Here is a 21580-nt window from a genome sequence, read left to right as displayed (position 1 = left end):
TTTATCGGTGAGCGGGGAGTAATAGGCGTGCGCGATGTTATTCACCGGCACAACGCAAGGGGGCGCAAAGTCGCTAGGAGTAGTTGGTGGGTGTGGTTAGGGGAGCGTTCATCCTCCGGTTACTTATAATGACTAGAACTTTTTTTTTTTTTATGACGACTAGAACTGGAGTCGTATAGATGTACTTCCTCAATCAACCGCTCTTCATGCTGCTCCATCTTTGCTCGTGTTTTTAAAAATGCCGGTCGTGAAAACAAAACAAACCAGGAAAGTAGGGAAGTGGAAGTGCGTGTACAGCGGATGTAGAGTGGACCAATCAGAGCCCTCTTGTCTGCGGCGCTGTCTGCGAGGCTTCTGCGGTGGTCACAATTTTTGGGAGGTGCGCGCAGAGCGTCTGCGAAGGTGGGGGGGCTACGCAGACACTGTCTGCGACGCTATCTGCGAGGACTGGGTTGTCAGCATAAATTGGCCTTTAGACGTAGTTAAGGGGCCCAGTGTACAAAGTCGGTGGGCTGATCGTGTGTTCAAACTTAAGTGTATTAATGAGTTGCCTGCAATTTTTCAAAAAATTATTTTACATTCAATAATGCAATCCACAGCAGAAATACTAGGCAAAGCAATAGGTTACATTTACCAAGGGGAAGAACTGAGCTGGCCAAAAAATCCCTCATCATGGATTTTTTTTTTTTAAATGGACTAAGGTTATAGTTTATAGTTCATATTTTATATTTCACTAATGTATTTTATTTATACAGTTTTGTATTTATAATAAATTTGAATATATTGAATATATACACATTGCAATATGAATCATAACTAGAGCAGTGGCTACAGTTATCGACAATCTTTTGGCCATTGCAAAAGTAGAAAAAGTCTTTCAATACGTAAATTGTGCACGGGTAATTACTTAAACTTCCACTGGAGGAGAGAACGCAAAAGTTGATTCCCGATTACTTAGCACATCAGATCACATGACACCATTCCACAATTATCGACACCCAGATTTAAAAAAAAAAAACAAAAAAAAAAAAAAAACCAACCCCGGTACGTGGCATTAAAAGTTTTTTTTTTTTTTTTTAATTTAAAATGTGTTTTGCATACTTATTTAGTATAAGATATCTTTTATATAAATATATCGATGTCGGTTCTTACGTTAATGAAGTAATTCTATTTGTAAAAACAAATGAACTGATAATGTTTAACCTGTCAGAAAATCTTTTTGTTCCACTTAAGTATTTTCATAGATCACATTTTGTTAATCATTCGTTGTTGTTTGTATTAATTTTTTTAGTTTTATAGTTTACCAATAAATGTCAGGCAATTGACTTTGTAACCACATGAAAATCCAGGTCAAAGGTTGATTTTATTTTTTTTAAATTGAGATTTTAAATTTCCATCTAAAAATATAAAGTGTCTACTGATATTGTAATATGTGGTAGATATTTACAACAAACTGCAAAAATATTTTCTGAATGGAATAGAAAACTGAATATTTCAAGTATGTAATTTTTTTTCTTTTAATATTCTAGGAATTTAATTCTGGTCGAATTCTATTTATTGGAATAGGATTCCATAACAGTTGTAAATGTCCCTTAATTCCACAGGGTGTATAATATAATGGTGGACACCGGTGAAAGTGATCACTATTATCGACACCTCACATCATATGACTTCTCAAACACGTGTTTAGATACAAAATGGTGACTGTCAAATGAAAGAGTAAGAAACAGTAGGTTTCAACAAGGAGATCATGAAATATTAGTGAATTTGATCAGTAAAAACATGTCCATGATCTTTCCGCCGTGCTTACTTCTGATAATATCTGGGGTTTCCTCAAACTTCTGATCATGCTGAAAAAAAATTCCATCTCAGGTAAAGAGCTGCGTCATCAGACGACAAGCTCAAAGGGCGAGGCGGGCCTTCTGGTTGATTGATTAACCAATAATAACTATTGTAACTGAAACTCACCTTTGTAAAATTGTTTATTGGCAAATCTGAAAAGGTGCTGATAATTGTAGCCACCGCTCTAGTTTCTTTTTTAGTTTATATTTGTTGTATATTGTAAATGTGTAACAGGGCTCCTTTTGATAGCAGGGGCGTATAGCGACTGATTGGACTACCCTGTTTAAGTTTAAATAAAGGTTTCTAGAGAGTGTGACACGAGTTCTTCACCCCACACTTCATAAAGAAGAAACAGGGACAGAGCAGACAGGTGAGCTCTTACATGTCAGGGGAGAGAAAGTTGTCCTTGTCGACGCAGACTTCAATGTTGCTCTTGACGGTTTCTTTGTAGACGGGGATATTCTTCCGGACTGCAGCCTGAAAAATAAGAGCAGCAGATTTTATTTCTTCAGCTACAACTAATACATACACAGGGATGGCAACAGGAAAATTTTATTTCAGCTGAAACTCCGAACGGAGGGTTCAGGGGGGCAGAGCCCCCCTGAAGCTTTAGCCTTTTTAGCCTCTTCTACCTATTTTCTAGCCATTTTACATGTATATTGTGTGAAAAATACATGATAAAAATAAGTATCTAAAGTTTAATAGAAAAAAAGACAACTTACTCTGACTGCCCCAGGCATATTTACGAAGTGCAATAACATCCGAGTGTTTCTTGACCTTAGAAGCATGGTCAATTAATGCCACACAGCCACGGGATCCGTAGTTGATCACATCGTTACAATAAATGCAAAATGCTTTGCCAGGCAAATCGCACTTCTTGATAAACTGTTCAAGCGTCTCGCTGATCTCCTTTTTCCCCCAAGTTTCACTTTCGTAGTAACTGTCCGCTGTAGCCAATCCCAACGAAATTTGTTCTTGACATTTTTGTCAATTTCAGCCACCGATGCTTCTTGATCTCGTGATAAAAACTTCATATTTCCGCGGAAAACAATGCTCTCAAAACCTCGTGCAAGACATTTAGCTAAAGGCAAAATGGCAGCCAGTGAAATGAAACATGCTTTCGCATTGGTTGAATCCTTCACTTCGCAACCAATCACAGACTCATTTGCTTATTTTCATTGTTACACTCGATATAGAAGCTTCCGTTGTTCGCGAGACATGTGGTTTCGATACGATTTGACACTAATCTCGGTAGCAGCAATAAAAGTTAGGTGCCTAACCCCCCCCAAAACTTTTCTCTACGGATTTAGACGTTCCACAAAAATGATAAAATTGAAATTCAAAACGGCGGATTTCCGCTGTTCGGCGGAAAATTGCCATCCCTGCATACACAAGTTTAAAAAAAAAAAAAAAACCCACACACAACACCTTTCTTCCTGCTATTTATCTGCGATGACATGGCAACCTCCAACTTGGGATGGTGGAGCAAACGTCTTTCCTCCACGACATGTGACGCTAACCAACCACTGCTTGTGCTGTGTCGCAGAGCAATGCAACACACCCAGAGGCAAGCGCTATCTACCGTCTTCTACATACATGAGCTCACAGATGCTCACGACTGACTAGTGTCACTGGGATGGACAGAGCAAAGACAGTAACGTCCTTCCTCCAATCTTGAGAGCAAATTCAGTGTTTCCCCCAAGTTCACTGGTTTGGGAGGGGAGGGGGCTGCTGGATGAGGATGGAATGATCCACTGGTCATTTGCAGGACCCCTCCCCACAGCTCCTATTACAGAGCATTTGGACCTGAACAAACAGTTAAATACGACTCCTTTAAAAGGTCTTCACATTTATTTTAGAACAATAAAATGTGTAGAACCTTGAAATGCGTGGGGGGGGGGAGCCCAATATAATGGTAGAGGAAACACTGAAATTTTGCCCCATCATCAGTATTTGAATCATCGCAAGCTCCAGACAATGGTGTGAATGCTTTTCTGTCGTGTCACTCTGGAGCCCTAGTTCATGCAATTTTAGCATTTATTTTTAAAAAAAGTTAAAAAAAAAAAAAAAAAGTGTAATGGATTGAGGTACTATTTAAATTCCTTTACTGTGGTCCTGTTAACATTTAATTCATAAACGGCTACTATTGCTGTATGCGTTGCACAGCATGTGATCAAACATTTTTCCTCACTCTTCATCTATGCAACCGGTCACTTAAAGGTGCCTTAGTTAAAATTAGGTCCCCCTCCCCAGATGAAAATGAAACTAAAGTTTAAAGGAGAACCGAAGTCATTTTTAAACTTGCTTTATTTCTTAATTAACACGTTCTTCAATTACGTTTTCAGTTTTAGTAACCTTATATCGGCAACTAAATATTATACTTATCGGCCTATTTGGTTTTTAGCCACGTTGAATTTGGTTCATTTGGTCCACGGCAGGCGTTGCTTATCTGCGCGATCTTCACGAGACTTCGAAACGTGACCCGTCAGCGCCGCCATTTTGAAAACTGTTTTCCAAACAAAATATTGCACGAAAACGAGTTTAAATGATGATTACGGCCCACTTTGCAAACTTTCCAGATCGCCATCAAAACAAATCAAAATTTCCAACTTGATTACATCAGCATTCGAAAGAGGGCTTTTGACAACGTTGGCAGATGTTGGTCACTTGGATTTCCGCTGTACGTTTTACTTCCGTCCTACGATGTCTCGCACAGGTCTCAACGAATCTCGTTTACACCCATTGCTTTAACACATGGACTGATGTATGACAGAGCATATTTCAAACATTCATAACTTGCTATAGCAGCGACAAAATAGCGATCAAAATGCATTCCTATATTTTAAAAAAATGAGATTAATAGAATTTTGATAAAAACAATTTACCTTCAGTTCTCCTTTAAGTAGGTGGGCTAGCCATTAGAACACCTTTTTTAGTAAAAAAACAAACTCAGTTTTTCCACATACTGTTACCCCAAGGTCATGGCTTAAACCATTATTTTTCATCATTTTCTATATATTCTGCAGGTTTTGTGCGCATGTATGAAATAACACAACATAAAAATCTACTATTGCACCTTTAATTATGTGATACTCTTAGTGCAATCACTCACACCATGATGGAAAGCTCACAAAAGTAACACTGCTCCAATCCTATGAACGTGATTTGAAAAGAATTGGGCCTGTACTCGTATCCAGCTGTGGAAACAGTTCCGTGGCTCTGTGTGTATTGGTCTGGAAAACCTGTCAGACATCACGGTCACTACGTTTACATGCACACAGAGAGAATCGAATTTCTGCTGTTGCTCGACTGAAATCGAAGTTCAAAATGCCATGTATACACCTTAATTCGGCTGAAATTGAACCGAACTTGATTTCTCGGAATCGAGCTACACGACCTAGTTTATGCGATTTCTGCCGAGCTACTTTGTGCATGTATACCCTATCGAGCTAGTAGTCGAGCTACTTCCGGAAGTGATGAGTGACGAGACCACAAGCGGGAAACACAACAGCCTCGGTCGGCATGACAACGAATCATGACAACGGCATGAATCTTTTCTTTCTGTGGCATTGTTTGCACTGTTAAAATTTAGCTCACTTACTGTATCACCAAATACATCTGTACAGCTGTTGCATAGCTGTGAATTGTGTACATAAACAAGTCATTGTGTGTGTGTGTGTGTGTGTGTGTGTGTGATTGAGATATATATATATATATATATATATATATATATATATATATATATATATATATATATATATATATATCTCCAACATCTGAAGAATGTCAATAAAAACAAAACAATTGAATTTTTTGTAGACGAGTTAAATTGTAAGCAAAAAATATATATGTATGTTTTTGTAAGCAAAAAATGGACTTTAGAAAAATATTATTGTGCAAAATAAGTTGTCTTACAAAACAGTGGTCTGCGCCGGACAGTTTGTAGCCATAGTCTGTTAGAGCAAGCCTAACAGCTTGAACACGGAACTGCTAGTGTTGCCAGATTGGGGGTTTTAAGTGAATTTTAGCAGATTTGAACATGTTTTGGGCTGGAAAACGTCAGCAGTATCTGGCAACACTATAGCTCTTCTTCATGACGACAACCGGAAGTGTACCAACACGATGGGGCGTGTAGCGCCACGTGTGGCTCGGGTGCACAATGCACCTTGCACAATAGCCCGATTTCACTTGTGCATGTAGCATTGGATTTCTCTGGCACCCCTGCTGGGACCCTTTGCTCGATTACCAACAGCAGCTCGATTTGGACGTGCATGTAAACGTAGTGAGTGACTAAAACAGCTAAAAGTCTGTTTTTGACCAAAACTGGGTTGTTGTTTTTTCCTCTAAAAACACTTGGACAGCACTTCATATTTCTTCAAAATGATGTAGAAAGGTTTTAACTTTCTAAACAATTTCACCCAAATGAGGATAGGTTCCCTTTTGAGTCTGGTTCCTCTCTCATGTCGTCTAAGGGAGTTTTTCTTTGCCACCGTCGCCACAGGCTTGCTCATTCAGGATAGATTAGGGATAAAATGAGCTCATGTTTAAAAAGTCATTCAAATTCTGTAAAGCTGCTTTGCGACAATGTATTGTTAAAAGCGCAATAAAAATAAACTTGACTTTCTTCAGGTTAAATAAATAAAAAGAGCCAGTTACCAAATAGGCTGTGCATTTAAAAAAAAAAATTAAATACCATTTTCAAGGTCACATTTATTATTTTTATATTTTATTTATTACTTGGTAAATCCAAACCAAGTACCTCAAAGGTTCTACTGGCGTAACCGTGTGTTGGTGTCTTTCAATGGAGCTGGAATCGAATCTTTAAATGCAATCTTCTGTAATTAGAATTTAAAATGCTAGACCGTTAGTCTTGATTAAAGTTAGTTAATCATGTTAAACGCTATAGTTCTTTCTTCCTATCAGCACCAACATCCCTGAGATTGTGTAACGTAACTGGATCACGTTAATCCTATGTGAATTGATTTCGCTCAATATCTATAGCGCTTATCCACTGTGGGTCGCAGGTGAACTGGAGCCAATAGGCCATTTGCAGGAATTGGTCACGTGTCAATTTTCCCCATAGCAACAAGCCCATGGTGGGCAAGCTAACTTGACATTCCTTGACAACCGTAAGAGTTTGACTGGCAATGTGAAGCAATCCATTTCTATAATAGCTGTTTTTACCTTTTCTACTGTCTTTTTTTTTTTTTTGGACCCAAATTTTCGTGTGTACTTGGAAAAAGTTTGTGGTTTTAACTTCTGTCGCAAGTTAAAGCGAATCATTGGCCGCAAAAGACAGGTTTTTTTGGACTCAAGTTGGTTGCTGCTGAAAGAAATTCACGTGCGAAATGGCGGATTTCTCAGGTATGTTTAACTTATAAATGTCTCCTTTTCTACCTTTATCATTCGCTTAATGTGTGAAGATTCTTGAAAATAAATACAAATATATAAATACAGATATATCTGCCATTTTGCACGTGAATTTCTTTCGGCGGTGACCGACTTGAGTCCAAAAAATTCTTTTACAGTCAATGATTCGTTTTAACTTACGACAGAAGTTAAAACCACAAACTTTTCCAAGTACACACGAAAACTCAGGTTTAAAAAAAAAAAAAATTGGTAGAAAAGGTAAACAGGTATAGAAATGGATTGTTTCGCATCCCCAGTCAAACTCTATGGTTGTCAAGGAATGTCAAGTTAGCTTGCCCACCATGGGCTTGTTGCTACGTGGAAAATTGACACGTGACCAATTCCTGCAAATGGCTTATCCCAGCTGATATTGGGCGAGAGGAGGGGTTCAGCCTGGACAGGTTAACACAGAAACAGACAGCCATTCACACTCACATTCACACCTATGGGCAATTTAGGCCAAGTTTACATTAGACCGTATCTGTCTCATTTTCTTCGCGGATGCATTGTCCGTTTACATTAAACCGCCTGGAAACGCCGGGAAACGGGAATCCGCCAGGGTCCACGTATTCAATCCAGATCGTGTCAGCTCCGGTGCTGTGTAAACATTGAGAATACGCAGATACGCTGTGCTGAGCTCTAGCTGGCGTCATCATTGGACAACGTCACTGTGACATCCACCTTCCTGATTCGCTGGCGTTGGTCATGTGATGCGACTGCTGAAAAACGGCGCGGACTTCCGCCTTGTATCACCTTTCATTAAAGAGTATAAAAGTATGAAAATACTGCAAATACTGATGCAAATACTGCCCATTGTGTAGTTATGATTGTCTTTAGGCTTGCCATCCTTCCACTTGCAAGTGGTAAGTGATATGCGCTGGGATCACACACACAGCGGCTCAGTCCCAAATCATTGCTTGTGCACTTCACTCGCGCGCTCTGTGAGCTGCGCAGGGCCGGAGTGCGCACCCTCCAGAGGGCACTCGCTGTTCAGGGCGGAGTGATTTGGAGCGCAGGATGCCTGCGGCGCTGAGTGTATCCGTGTATTGGTGTTGCTGTGTGCACGCGAATCGTGTATTGGTGTTGCTGTGTGCACACTAATCGTTTTAAAACGTTAATCTGATGATCCGCTGATACGGTCTAATGTAAACATGGGCTTAGAGTAGCAAGTTGACCTAATCTTCATGTCTTTGGACTGTGGGAGGAAACCAGAGCAAACCCACACTCATATGAGGAGAACATGCAAAGATAGCCCTTATCAACCAACAGGGAACAGATCAGTGTTGCCAGATTGGGCGGTTTTACGTGCATTTTGTCGTCGGATTTGAACATATTTTGGGCTGGAAAACGTCAGCAGTGTCTGGCAACACTGGAACAGATTCTTGAACCGGTTCTGGTCAGGATTCTTTGAACCTTGGTGCCAGCTAGTCAACCAGCCAATGTTCTCACCAGTTTTGAGCGGAACTGTTGTAATCACGGATGCGTCACGAACGGAGAGCGTTGCACAATACACAACGGGAGTAAACAGTCATAGCAAGATGGCGGATTGCACTGATCACCTGTGAGCTTTTGTTCTGTTATTGTAGGCATTTGTTTTTGGTCCATTTTTTCCTGAAGATGCATCCTTTTCCATAGATTTCTCCGTTGCTGCACTCGCTTCCGCTCCATACTAATGACATGCCCACTGAAGTCACGGCTTGCGCTGGAAAAACCAGCTATATTTTGGTTCCAGCTGGGAACCAACTTTTCAGATTCTGAATCAATTTATTTTTGATCGAAATGCTCTGGACCGAGTTTCCCCAAAAGCATCATAACACAAAGATATCATTAAATTGTAGAGCAAGCAGCACAATGAACACGCTTTCTCCTAGTAAAGATGCTCTTAGAGTTACGAGGCTTTTGGGAAACCCATCCCTGAACGGTTCAAATTTTGGTGCATGAACAAGAACAGAACTCGTTCCCTGTTGGTTGAATAGGGATAACAAAAGAGGCCCCAGTTGACCTGCAGGTTCAAACCCTGAACCTTTCTGCAGTGAGGCGACAGTGGTAACTACTGCACCACTCTTAATCATGCTCACGCTACAAACTAGTAATTACAAACTTATTTACATTAAAAATAGTGCAAGCAATTAACTCTGGTTCTGATGAGAAATGTGTTATTTTTATGCAAAATATATGTAATACGCTCTCTTTTAGATCTGACAGACCACATATTCCCTTTTATCAGCGTAGTAAAACCTCTCATGTGCATGTTTCAGAAACGAGGCTCTTCTACACAGGTTTGCAAGGCTGGACAGCAAAAACTTAACTGTTATACATTAACACCCTGAAATAATGGGGAACAGTGTTCACCTCCACCATGGCCAGATCATCCTTACGACAACGAATCACCACCTTCGGTTCCAGCAGCTGATAGAAGCCCTGTAGGAAAAGGAGACGTGTTAACGTGAACTCAATCACTTAATTCTACAAAACAATGACGTCAGACAGAGGAGCTGTTTATAATTAATCTGACATTTCTTGTGTAATATGAACTGAATGTGGAAGAATCGTGTCAGGATGGAGACTTAAAAATAGTGCTGAATTATTTTAAAGTGGCTTTAGCGTCATCGCATTGTAAGGCTTGACATTAATGGTAGTCCGACTGTCCGGGACAACCAAATGTTTGGTCCGGACAAGTCAAATCCGCATCTGCCTGTCCGATGAGACGAGTTGAATATTTATTGAAAAAAAAATCACAATTTTTTATAGTAATTATTCAAGAGTTACATCAATAAAATTCCAACAAAACTAGTTCAATTCTTTCAGTATGCCGACCGTGCTACTGTTTACGAAATTCCGGGGAAACCGAGTACAGCAGGTGTGGGTGTGTAAAAATAAACACATTGTAAGATCGAATTATAGATTATTCAACTTTGAATTCATGGAAATGGCGATCAAATACCTCAAAATAAATCTCTGTGGTGAATCTTCATTTCATTTGAACATTGTATTTTTCTTTTGTATGGTTCACATTAACCATCACGAATGTGGTAAAATATTTCGGGGGAATTTTCCGACAGTGCTTATGGTTTGCTTTCATTCACAATGTGATTGTCACGCTTATCACGTCTAGCTTGTTTTCTTTAAATTAATTTATACTTCAGGTTTTACTGGATTAATCAAGATTTAACTTTATTTCCTCCAGAAGCTTTGAACTTGGGTGAGTCCAACTTAAAACTGCAGATCAGGTAATGGGTTCGAACAGCCTCTCAACTGGGGTGCCGTCAAAAAATTATATATTCTAACATTGAAATAAATAAAATGAATTAAAATTCCAAAAAACCCGATAATTACACTAATGCAGATCATCGCTGCCTCATGCATCATCAAAATTTGTCTCACTGCCCCCTTTCCCATGTCACAACCTCATTACCGGGGTCAGCGTATGGTCAGCGTGACTGCATATATTTTATATGGGGGTGCATACTTCTGAAGGGTGCCGTGACTGAAAAAAAGGTTGAGAAACGTTGGGTTAGAATAACACGCACTATAAGGGGGCTTTGGATAGCTTTTCTTTATTGTTACAGTTAAAGTTTTATTGAAAAATTATAAATCTTAAAGCAGAATGATTATCATAACTATACCTGCTTTTTTTATTAACTTAGTTAAATGGCTTTTCTTTCAGTGAACTAATAAATACATAGGAATAAAAAGGTTACAGTCAGGACAAGTGAGAAATCCTGCTGCTTGTGCGATTGGACGAGTGGATTAAAAAGTTCATGTCAAGCTCTGAGCTGGTCTGTGATGAATAAGAAGAGCACAGACCTGCATAATGAGTCCTTCTAACAGAGTCGAGTACTGAGCTGAGTCTTTAGCGATGTTGGCTAACCGCACACGGGCTTCGTTTAGAAGATCCTAAAAAACACACACACAGAGAGAGAGAGAGAGAGAGAGAGAGAGAGAGAGAGAGAGAGAGAGAGAGAGAGAGCGCGAAAGGGACAGAGCGACACACAGAGGGATAGAGAGGGACAGACAGACAGCGGGACAGAGAAACAGAGGGACAGACAGAGAGGGACACAGAGGTAGGTAGAGAGAACGCACACGTGCAAGCAAGCAAAAGGGACAGAGAAAGAGAGAGACACAGAGGGATAGAGAAAGGGGATGACAGAGAGAAAGACAGAGAGAGAGAAGTACATTGAGATGATCAGAATCATGTACGGGATTAACACACACGCACGCACGCACACACAGCTCATACCAGGATCATGTCATCCCGAGCCTTGAGCACCTTCAGCCTCGCCTGATTCATCAGGTTGGATATTTGTCTACAGAGACACAGATTCATTACATAATGATTAGAAAAGCTGGTGACAAAATGTAGAAACATGAATTTCGATGTAGAACTGACTCACATCTTCTTTTGCTGCTCAATCTGCTTCTCTTTCTTCTCGTAATACTCCATTATCTTTAACCTCTGTGTTTGCACAAGTCGTCCCTTCTCGATGTTAAACTCTTCCTCAGCCTGCCGGGGGGGACAATTAACACGGACAGCTTTAAAACACCAGCCGTCTGTGATGAATGAGCCGCTTTGGCATCTATAGAGAGCGTGCACGTGACGTCACAAGGTATTTGTTTATCCGCCATTTTGGACGGCATGGTCGCGCATAGAACTTGGACGAACCCGTTCTAATTCTCAAGTGTGTGGGAGTAGATCTTTCGAGAATGGTTATATCTTGTTCAGCATTTGGTTGTACCAATAGACAGGGCCAAAAGGAGGGCCTGTCATTTTATAGATTCCCCACAGACGAGGAGAGACGCGCAAAATGGGTGTCCGCTGTGCGAAGAGAAAACTGGAACCCCAGTTCTACCAGCCGAATTTGTAGTGAACACTTCATATCAGGTAGGTGTAATCTTCTAATTCAATCCTCCTAGTACATCTGTTAAGTTGATTTTCGGATTGAATGATAACTGCATACTTAGAAACTAGACAGTCTCTAACGTTTAAAATGGCTATGCCTAGCCCTACTACCCTGGCCTAGTCTATGACAATGTTTTAGCTTTTTGGCTCATATATGCCTTTGAAAGGCCAATCCATAGTAGGGATGGCGAAAACTAAAAAAAAATCTTGACCGACCACCGAGCCTCATTAGCTGGTTAAAGTCGGTTAACCTATGAGTTTAAACAGGGATGCAAACGGCGGATGCGCCTTTTTCACAGCTGAATCGCGCAGATCCGATTTTTTTTAGGGGGGGCGTTGGAGTGTCTGAATAATTTCATCAAAGTAAATTATGTATTAAAATTGCTAAATGAGCAAACGCTGTTACAGTCCATGAAACATAGGAAGTATTAGTATGAGAAGAAGGCAGTTGGTTAGAAAGCTGCGCACATTTGCGCAGCTTCCGCGGCTTTCTGATTTTCTGTTTTTCAGACAAAAACATACATATTTACAACCCTGTCATTATCTGGAACTGAGTTTAGATTACGAACATTCTTAAGATAAAACGTCCTGCATAGTCTCTTTATGATAACCTTCTTAATGCCACTTACCCGTGAGGTTATCAAGTAGACATTCTTCTTCGGAACCTTCCAGAGGTATAGTTAGGATACCCACCCCGCAACAAAATATTTATAAGCTTCCAGGCTCTTGTAAGCTTTGAGGGCTTTGCCAGTGTAACACGATTCACGATTAACAAGAAAATTGTAAATGTCGTGGTAGGCCAGATCAGGCAAATCGCCAGCACCGCAGCTCCGAATTTCCCTGAACAAGGATTGCGGCAAGTTGTACGAATCTGCAATCCCCAACCTGGAACACTTTTCCACGTAACGCTGCCTCACGTCACCTTCAAGATGCTGAACAAACTTAGACAAGTTATCGCGCGATGCAGATGGGGTATTTTCCAAATTTTCTTGGGGATTACTCCCTGGATCCATTACGCTCGCACAAGGTAAACAATCCTGATGCCGTCCAATGTGGCGGAGTGGGCGGAGTACACACGTGCGGGTCACATGACTGCACATCCTCTATGGAGCACTTGCATGTGACGTCACAGCCGATCCAGATTGTGACAGACGCCATCTTGTCGGTCAAACGCCATATTCCGCCTTCTACTTCTGCTTCTACCTTTTCTTCTGGAAAACCCTACTATATACAATTCTACTACAATGGCTGCGGCTACAAGCTCTCCCTACCTGTGCACGGTTTTTGTTTTTTGTGTGTATTTTTGCGTGTTGTTCGTCTGTACCGGACTTCAATATCCACTACAACCATATGGACTTACTGGACATTGGTTTCCAGCAGAAAATTACGGTTTGTAGCGATTTCCATCGCATGCACAACATTCCAGACGAGATAGCGAGACCAGCGGGGTCTCCGTGGATTGTTATCGGAAGCAAAGCGAAGGAGGCGGCGCCGGGAGCGGAAGCAAAAGCGAGGCTGCAGAGCCGGCCTGTTGACTAAGCTCAGAAAACAGCCACTCAAATCTCCACTGCCAAGCCTCTACCTCTCCAACGCCAGATCCGTGTAAACAAGACGGACGATTTGGAATAACAGCTGGAATTACCTTATTCTATAATCGGCTGGTCAGTGCTATACTCAATACTTAAGTGACTTACCCGTCCAATGAGGATTCTTGTTTACAAGATGCCACATCTGAGTCGCTGGCAAATCCTGAATTTCTGTAGAGATAACTGTCCAGAGATTTATAGGCACGCAGTGCTTCACCACTGAACAGCGAGGGAAAGTTAATGAGGTAATTATACACGTCCGGGTATTCCGCTGGCAGTTCAAAATCCGGTCGTGAAAACTCCGTCCGGTAAGCCATAAGGGTCACTAATCTGTAGATCGTTTATTTTAGACATGTATCTAGTTATCTGTTCATTAGAAAAATGAGCCGTGTAGTCCGTCGGTTGAAATTGATCCATTCTGTACACGAGTGCAGCAGTATTCAGCGGTGTTTTTTACCGACAAGATGGCGGCTGTGCACTTTCCGGTCACGTGACTGCAAGATCTCTATAGGTTGAAGCTGAAGAAGTCCCCCCCTTCATGTGTTATGATGCACAGAAATACATACTTTACCTTTGCATCAATTTCCTCTGCCTTCTCACTGGCCTCTTGTTCGATAAAGGCCATCATGTGTTTGATCTAGAAAGAGAACATGTATTAAACTCTGCAGGATTTTAAATGAAAAGAAAAGCATCACTTTATGATTAACACTTATAAAATCACAATATCTGGTGCCACCCAGATGAGGATGGGTTCCATTTAGAGTCTGGTTTCTCTTGGGTTTTTTCCTCATGTAGTCTCAGGGAGCTTTTCCTTTGCCACCATCACCTCGCTGTATATTAGGAATTTAAACCTACATCTGATTTTCTGTACAGCAGCTTTGCAATTATGTCTATTGTGTGACGTTGACTAACGCAACACATTCATCATGAAACCGAGAGACAGCTGAGATTATTTAATTTGTGTCTTGACTAATACAAAATGACGAGATCAATGCTGACTTAAAAAATGAAAAGCCGGAGAACGCCATCATCGTCCAGAGCACACAATCTTGTGGTATTTCTGGAGACCAAACTATAATTCTCATATTGCTAACCTGGGTCCAGTCATGCAAGTTTCTCCTTTACAACATGAGAAGGATCTGACCATTTCTCTCCAAAGAGGCCACTCAGGTGCTTGTTCAGTTCCTTCTGAGCCTGAGATTGGATTATTCCCCAATTGTTCTTGTCCTGCACACAACCTGACTCTCCAACTCATCCCGAATGCAGCTCCAAGATTCGTTTTCAATCTCCGCAAAAATGTTCAGATATCTCCCCATTATGGTGCTCCCTCGCAACTCATGCTTGATTACAAAGCCAAAAAAAAAGATCCAACACTTATCTGAGGGTACATATCAAACCCTGATCTGTAGCAAGTTCCTTTTGAGTTTTTAGCACAGCTCGACTCAACCCGCAAACCCTTAAAGGAGATACGCAGAACCATGGCCTTACTTTCATTTATAAATGCCTTGAGACCTCAAGAATGGCACAGGAATAGTTTTAAGCGTGAACAATAAGTCTAATATAGTAATTTTTACAATTAAAGTGATTCATATAGGTAGCGGTCTGAGTGAATGACCTTGACGTCCGTAATGTCACAGCAGGAAGTCTTTCGGTCTCTTCGCCATTTCCGCTATACTAAAACCCAGAGCTGACTGCAACTCCGATCCTCCATTTTGAGCTAATTTATCGCCATGCCACGTAGATGTTTTGCTGGCTGGTGCAACAGAAGGTGGATTTATGTTGCATTCATGGCCCAAGAATGTTCAAACTCCAAAGATTTGGATGTGTTTTGCGAGAAGTTCACGGGCACATTGGGCGCCTACAAAGTGGTCTCTCCTCTGCTTTGCACATTTTACTGAAGACTCGTACGAGACCTCTGATCTGTTGAGGAGCGTTGGCTATAAGCCCGGATTGAAAGAGGGTGCAGTACCAACAATTAAATAAAACTACAAGAAAAGGAAAGTACTTAATTTTTTTTAAAAAGTAAAAAAAAGTGAGTTTAGTGGCACCAGTTTTCCCAGAGTGAGCCCAGGGTTGCTGGTAAAACTCGGGACGGAACGGGACATATCGCTCAGGCAGTGACCTCCCCACGGTTGTTGCTAAAACCGGTGACATCCCATTCCTTCCCGGGTTTTAGTAATTGCCTGAGCCGAGCAGTAATGACGGAGTACTCCATAATGGATAATGAGTGGAGCAGCCGTCTTATTTCTAAACTGGATATTGCTGCCATCTCGCCCTTACGTGGAAGAAGTGAATGAACAGAGAACTGAAAGTCAGATTGTTTCAAAACAACCGACCACAAGAAGCGAGAACACAGATGGGTAAGCTGTGACTCTCATTTAGATACAAAACAACACGCATGTTTACCTGCATTTAGATTAATACATGTAACTTGTATTGTGTATTTAAATTACCAGTATAAGATTATTTAATTTGCTTCAGGATGTGATTGTCTCAGTTCATCTGATTATTTAATTAGCCTTTTACGTTTTATCAGTGAAAATGCATGCATGTTGCATAAGTTATAACACCCATTCTGTTTTAATGAGAGTCAACCCACAATCAATGAAGTCAAATCAGTCTTAGTTGAGCAAGTCGGTAACGGCATTTCTTACTTCTTTCATCATAAGTTTTTATTTATGGTCTATAGCTGTCAAAGACCTCAGCCTTAAAACCGATTACCGCTATGACATCACTCACTCAGGGCTGGCTAGCTCAGCGGGGCAGCTCGAATGCCAACTTTGCAGTCGATTTTAACTCCCAAAAATATATAACAAAATTTAAACCCATTTATGCAGCATATAAGAGTCAAGGACGGAGATACTATCCACTCAAATTTATTTTAAAATAAAGGTTCTGCATATCTCCTTTAAGATACAAGGAAGACCTGCACCAAGACTCCTCTCCATCCTTGCATCCAGGAGGTGGAATGAACTTCCCCAAAGTCACAGGTCGTCTTCAAATGAATACTGAAGACCTAGCTCTTTACTAAACTCTTAAATGATGGTTTATTTTATTTATTAAAAAAAAAAAAAAAGCCTCTTGACTTGTGCCTTTTTCCTCCCGATACGAACTCACTGTACTCTTTAACAGTGTTTCATCTGTGTACTGTTTACATCATTTTCAGGAAGATCCCTAAAGGAGTTGCGTTCTTCTCATGAAGCCACATGCATGCACACAAGCGGTGGGTAGGTAGGTTGATAGATGCTCATCCCAAAACTCCTATTCACTGTATGGTATTGCTGAATATTCTGTATCCTTGACTTGCAAGTGACATCAAAGCAAAATAGAAACCTGGATGTCGGCCATGTTGGTGGATATACAAATGCAGGGTCAAGCGACATTCCAGACAAGACAATCACTCATGAGCAACTCTGTTTTTCCACTGCTTTAAGCGTTCTTTTAGCTATGCCGCATCTTTGTGCTGTATAAGGTTGTGGTCACAACAGTACTCGTGACCGTGGCACGTTCTGATTTTTTAGAATCCTGTCCATGATTCAGAAAGAGGGTGAGGAAACTCTGAGGCTTAGGAGATGAGGGGATCAGGACACTTCATCCAATGACCATTTCATTCAATGGTTAAGACATTTCATCCAAATCCTTTTTCATATGCATTATCAATTATTTTATATTTCAGGTATTCTGGTGTTCGCGAACGAAGCCCCCACGAGAGCGCTGCTCCGCACCTAAAGATTTAACATGATCCAGCAGGAAACAGACATGCAAGTGAGCAGCCTGCAATGACAAGGGAGTGAACTCATCCCAGGGTCAGCAAGTGGCATGGGCCGACATGGTTACCCCCCTTAGTACACTAGTGTTGAAGCACACATATTATGGCACTCATTTGCTTTACAAAAACGTGTTTTGCTTCGGTCAAACTCCATTGAGAGTTCCTCCTTTTTTTGAACAAAAATACCTGAAATATAAAATAACTGATAGGCTTTGGACAAAAAATCTTAAATGGCTTATCACGGGTAAATTCAGGAGCAAGATCACTGTAATTCTATTTTATATTAAACTTTGGTCAAATATCTGTAATATTCTGCATTCTCTGCAATTTTTTTTACCTTGCGCAATACCAGAAAAATTCGATTGAAATCAAGCCATTTGAGGCGAATCGGTCCGCCTCTGAAAAAACTTGGCATTTGGATTTCCCAGCAAACATTGATTTTCGTGACGTCATCTGCGGGATGCCTCCTTCTGAATCCTACGTCAGCGCTGGTTTGTTTATGAGAAAACGACCTGGTGGTTTTCTGCAAATTTCTTCAACGTTATCACGTAATTATTAAAATGGTTAACAGATGTATCGTAGGAGGGTGTAGCAACACCAATCTTGATGGGGTGAGTACTCATCGTTTCCCAAAAGACCGGACAATGAGAGAGAAATGGGAGCGCTTGGTCTACACAGGCTGTGCACTGAAACCTTGCAAGCTCGTGCAGCCTGCTGGTGCTTCCGCAGGTGACGTCACGAATCTGGCTCCAGACTCCCTTGGGATTTTACCAGACGCGTTTTATTTTTTTCTGCTGTAGACAGATGGCCTTGTGCAAAATTACCCTTCTGGATGAGTGTGTAAAGGGACATACTTTCATATTAAAAAAAAAAAACGAAATTGATCCAGAATATGCCCTTTAACTATTGAATGAAAAGGCATTTGGATGAAATGACCTGTATTCGTACTCAATGGTTGGTAGAAACGTCTTATCCTCAGAAAAAGTCTGACTTTTTTTTAAATATGGGTCAAAACCACACATCTTCGCTGGACCATTCAAATCCTGGTAATACTGAGAAAATTCACCATTGTTTACAAACACTTTCAGCAGGTGTCATCCTAGTTGCTTTGTATATTTGTATATATACCTTCTGCATACACGGTGAGGCGGTGGAGACCTTCAAGTTCCTCGGCGTCAACATCTTGGCTGATCTCACCTGGACCACTAAGCCCAGCAGAGGCTTTACTTCCTTAGGAAGTTAAAGCAAGCTCGCCTCCCTCACCACCTGCTGATCAACTTTTATCAATCTGTAATAGAGAGCCTCCTGACCTGCTGTTGTACCGTGTGGTTTTCCAGCTGTACCACAGAGGACAGGAAGGACCTATAGAGCACATGATTGATACACCGCTACCTTCCCTCAAAGACATTTACACTGTCACTGACCGACTACAAAAGAAAGCCAGCTGTATTTTAAACCACCATACCCACCCTGGACATCATCCGTTCTTCCTACTGCCCTCTGAAAGGAGATAGACTCATCAGAGCTGCATCACACAGACTAAAAAACAGTTTCTACCCTCAAGCTGTTGGATGTGCAACCCCACCTCCCCTGCCCCAACTCCACCAGCGAGAGCCGACAAACATCCTCCACCAAGGAAAATGCCCATTATGTCTGTCTATTTGTTTCTTTTTGTGTTATTTGTTCTTGTGTGTATTTTGCACTGCCAGTACCGAGAGCTACTAAACTGTTTCGTTGTTTCTAAAACAATGACAAAGTCCTATCTTATCTTATCCACCAACATGGTGGATGCTCATGACGTAGCACATTTTGATCACGTGGTTGCAAGTCATCTATTCTTTTAATACGTTTAATACAGTTTCCCTTCTCTATAAGATTGTATGTTGTAATGATTTATAATCCCACCATCAAGTGGCACTTAAAAGAGCATGGATTCCCATTTGAGTCTGGATCTTCAGTCTGGTTTCTTCTAGGGCTGTGCGATATATCGAATATACTCGATATATCGCCGAAAATTCTGTGTGCGATACATAAAATTATTATATCGTAACTATCGAGTATTTTATGGTCATCTTCCGACTTGCGTTCGTTTCGTGTTTGCTGTGTTTGTTTAAAACCTTTTCCGGTGGTTTTCTCTCTGTCCCTCAGGCAGTAACGCGAGAGGCTGCCTAAGGGTAAAGAAAACAATAACGTCACGCACTCGCTAACCAATCCTGGGCGACATCTCGGTGCTGAAAGGAACTTCCGGGAAGATTTTCTAGTTTCAGTTGTGTTGCCAGATTGGGTGGTTTTAAGTGCGTTTTGAACATATTTTGGGCTGGAAAACGTCAGCAGTATCTGGCAACACTGCGCGGGAAGATTTCCTGGTTCCGGTTTACAGCGCTGACTCAGTTCATGCAATCGCTGATTTTGCATAGGCTACCGTGTAAGCTCTGTCAATTTCAGCGACAAATTAAAAATGGAAGCGGACGAATTGGTTCCTAAAAGAACTAGTAAGGGGTCAGTCATCTGGCATTTTTTGGATATCGCGAGGAGGACGTGGAACAGCAAATGCCAGTTTGTAAAGTGTGCAAAAAAAAACTGTCATCACAAAAGGCAGCAGCCGGAATTCTACACATCTGAGAGGCAGAGCCAGAAAACATTCAGTTCAAAAGTGTGCAAAGAGAAAAATGATGTTTTGCAGATCTCTCTTCTCTCTCCCTCAATCTCTCTCTCTATTGTGAATGTTCCAGTGGTTCTCAGTAGTCAGGTTAATAGCTTGGAGATCTATTTTTTTAAGTAATTTAATGAATGAGCACTTTTCTTATTTAGGCTTTCTCAGTGTTGAGCTGCACTTTATTGGTTTGAACTCTGAGCAGCTCTGTATTGTGTTGCCCCTTTGTTGCAATTTTCAAGATTGTTTTTGCAGTTTGTGCCACATCTTTGTTGAATAAAAATAGTCTTATTTCAGTTCAATTGTGATTAATCACGAACATGACAATTTAAAATGTGTTGTTGAAAACCACCTGTAAAGTTAACCAAGAATGTTATTTAATCTGCAGGGATTGTCGTGAAAACAGTAAAGAGTAAAAGTTAGATTTCATGGGGTCCTTTAGAGATTTCAATATATCAAGATATATATTGTATATCGTGAAATGGAGAAAATGTATCGGGATATTCATTTTTTCCCATATTGCACAGCCCTAGTTTCTTCCCAACATCATCTCGGAGATTTCCTTTACCACGAGGTTGTTTTGTAAATGGAAATCAGCATATCCCTAGTGTGCTTTAAGATTTTTTTCTTTTAGACCAAGAAGGATTCAGTGCTTTAAGAATAAAAAGACCAAACTTGCTTAAGATTAGATTAAGCAATCCTGGCATGTGGAAAAGCAGAAATAAGTCTGCTTTTACTACAGAGGTCCAACATGGACAAAAAGGATCAGGTGTTCAGTTCCTGTAGGTTGGAGATAGTGTACTCTGAATTATTTAACTTGGTATAAATGTGTGCTTGGTTTTAATGTAAGTCTCTTCATGTCTTGCAACTCATCAAGGATAATAATAATAATAATAATAATAATAATAATAATTTCAGTTTAGAGAAGAGAGGTGTATTAGAGAAAGGGAACTCCTGAACTATGCAAGAACACCGTCGTTTCTCCATTTATAGTTTCACCAGGAAGAACATTTTCTAATTAATCAGAGAAACTGGAGCAAGTCGCTTCTTTAAAACAATACCGAGTCACTAAAGGAGACTTTTATAACAAAGGCAAAGAAACAAAACCACCGTTTACTTTTTCACTCTAATGAATCTATATGGGAAACAAATTACTAGCCAAACTTTATCAGCAACCTTGGGTCTGTCAAAGGCGCTATAGAAATTATTATTATTAACTTTTATTTAGCAGTCTTACCTGTTTCTGCACGTCGGCATCACTAAGCGTCATGGCTGCCGTTCGGTTGTGAAAAATAAACTGAAAATTTATCAAAGTTTTCTCTGAAAAAACAAACAAAACTACCAGCTGAACAGTTTTAAGCTAACGCTGCTATAAACGCTCGCGCTGAAGAAGCCGAAACAGCTGACCGGAAGTGAGCTGT

At 40.7% G+C, this 21580-nt stretch overlaps 1 protein-coding gene across 1 annotated transcript in view; it reads right to left on the bottom strand.

The window, feature by feature from the left end:
* atp6v1e1a (ATPase H+ transporting V1 subunit E1a) overlaps positions 1–21580 on the bottom strand; it is a 23742-nt gene extending 2162 nt beyond the window's left edge. The window contains exons 1-7 of the mRNA XM_060928329.1: positions 21397–21580; positions 14309–14374; positions 11646–11755; positions 11492–11558; positions 11059–11148; positions 9604–9672; positions 2225–2319 (exon numbers count right to left, since the gene is read on the bottom strand). Of these exons, the coding sequence (XP_060784312.1) occupies positions 2225–2319; positions 9604–9672; positions 11059–11148; positions 11492–11558; positions 11646–11755; positions 14309–14374; positions 21397–21429 (530 nt within the window). The 5' untranslated portion in view covers positions 21430–21580. The remainder of the gene's footprint in view (positions 1–2224; positions 2320–9603; positions 9673–11058; positions 11149–11491; positions 11559–11645; positions 11756–14308; positions 14375–21396) is intronic.

This window comes from Neoarius graeffei, chromosome 8, assembly GCF_027579695.1.
Source record: "Neoarius graeffei isolate fNeoGra1 chromosome 8, fNeoGra1.pri, whole genome shotgun sequence".
In the NCBI taxonomy this organism is placed as follows: domain Eukaryota; kingdom Metazoa; phylum Chordata; class Actinopteri; order Siluriformes; family Ariidae; genus Neoarius; species Neoarius graeffei.
Note: the sequence above shows the minus strand (reverse complement) of the source record. Positions and strands in the feature narration are given on the sequence as shown.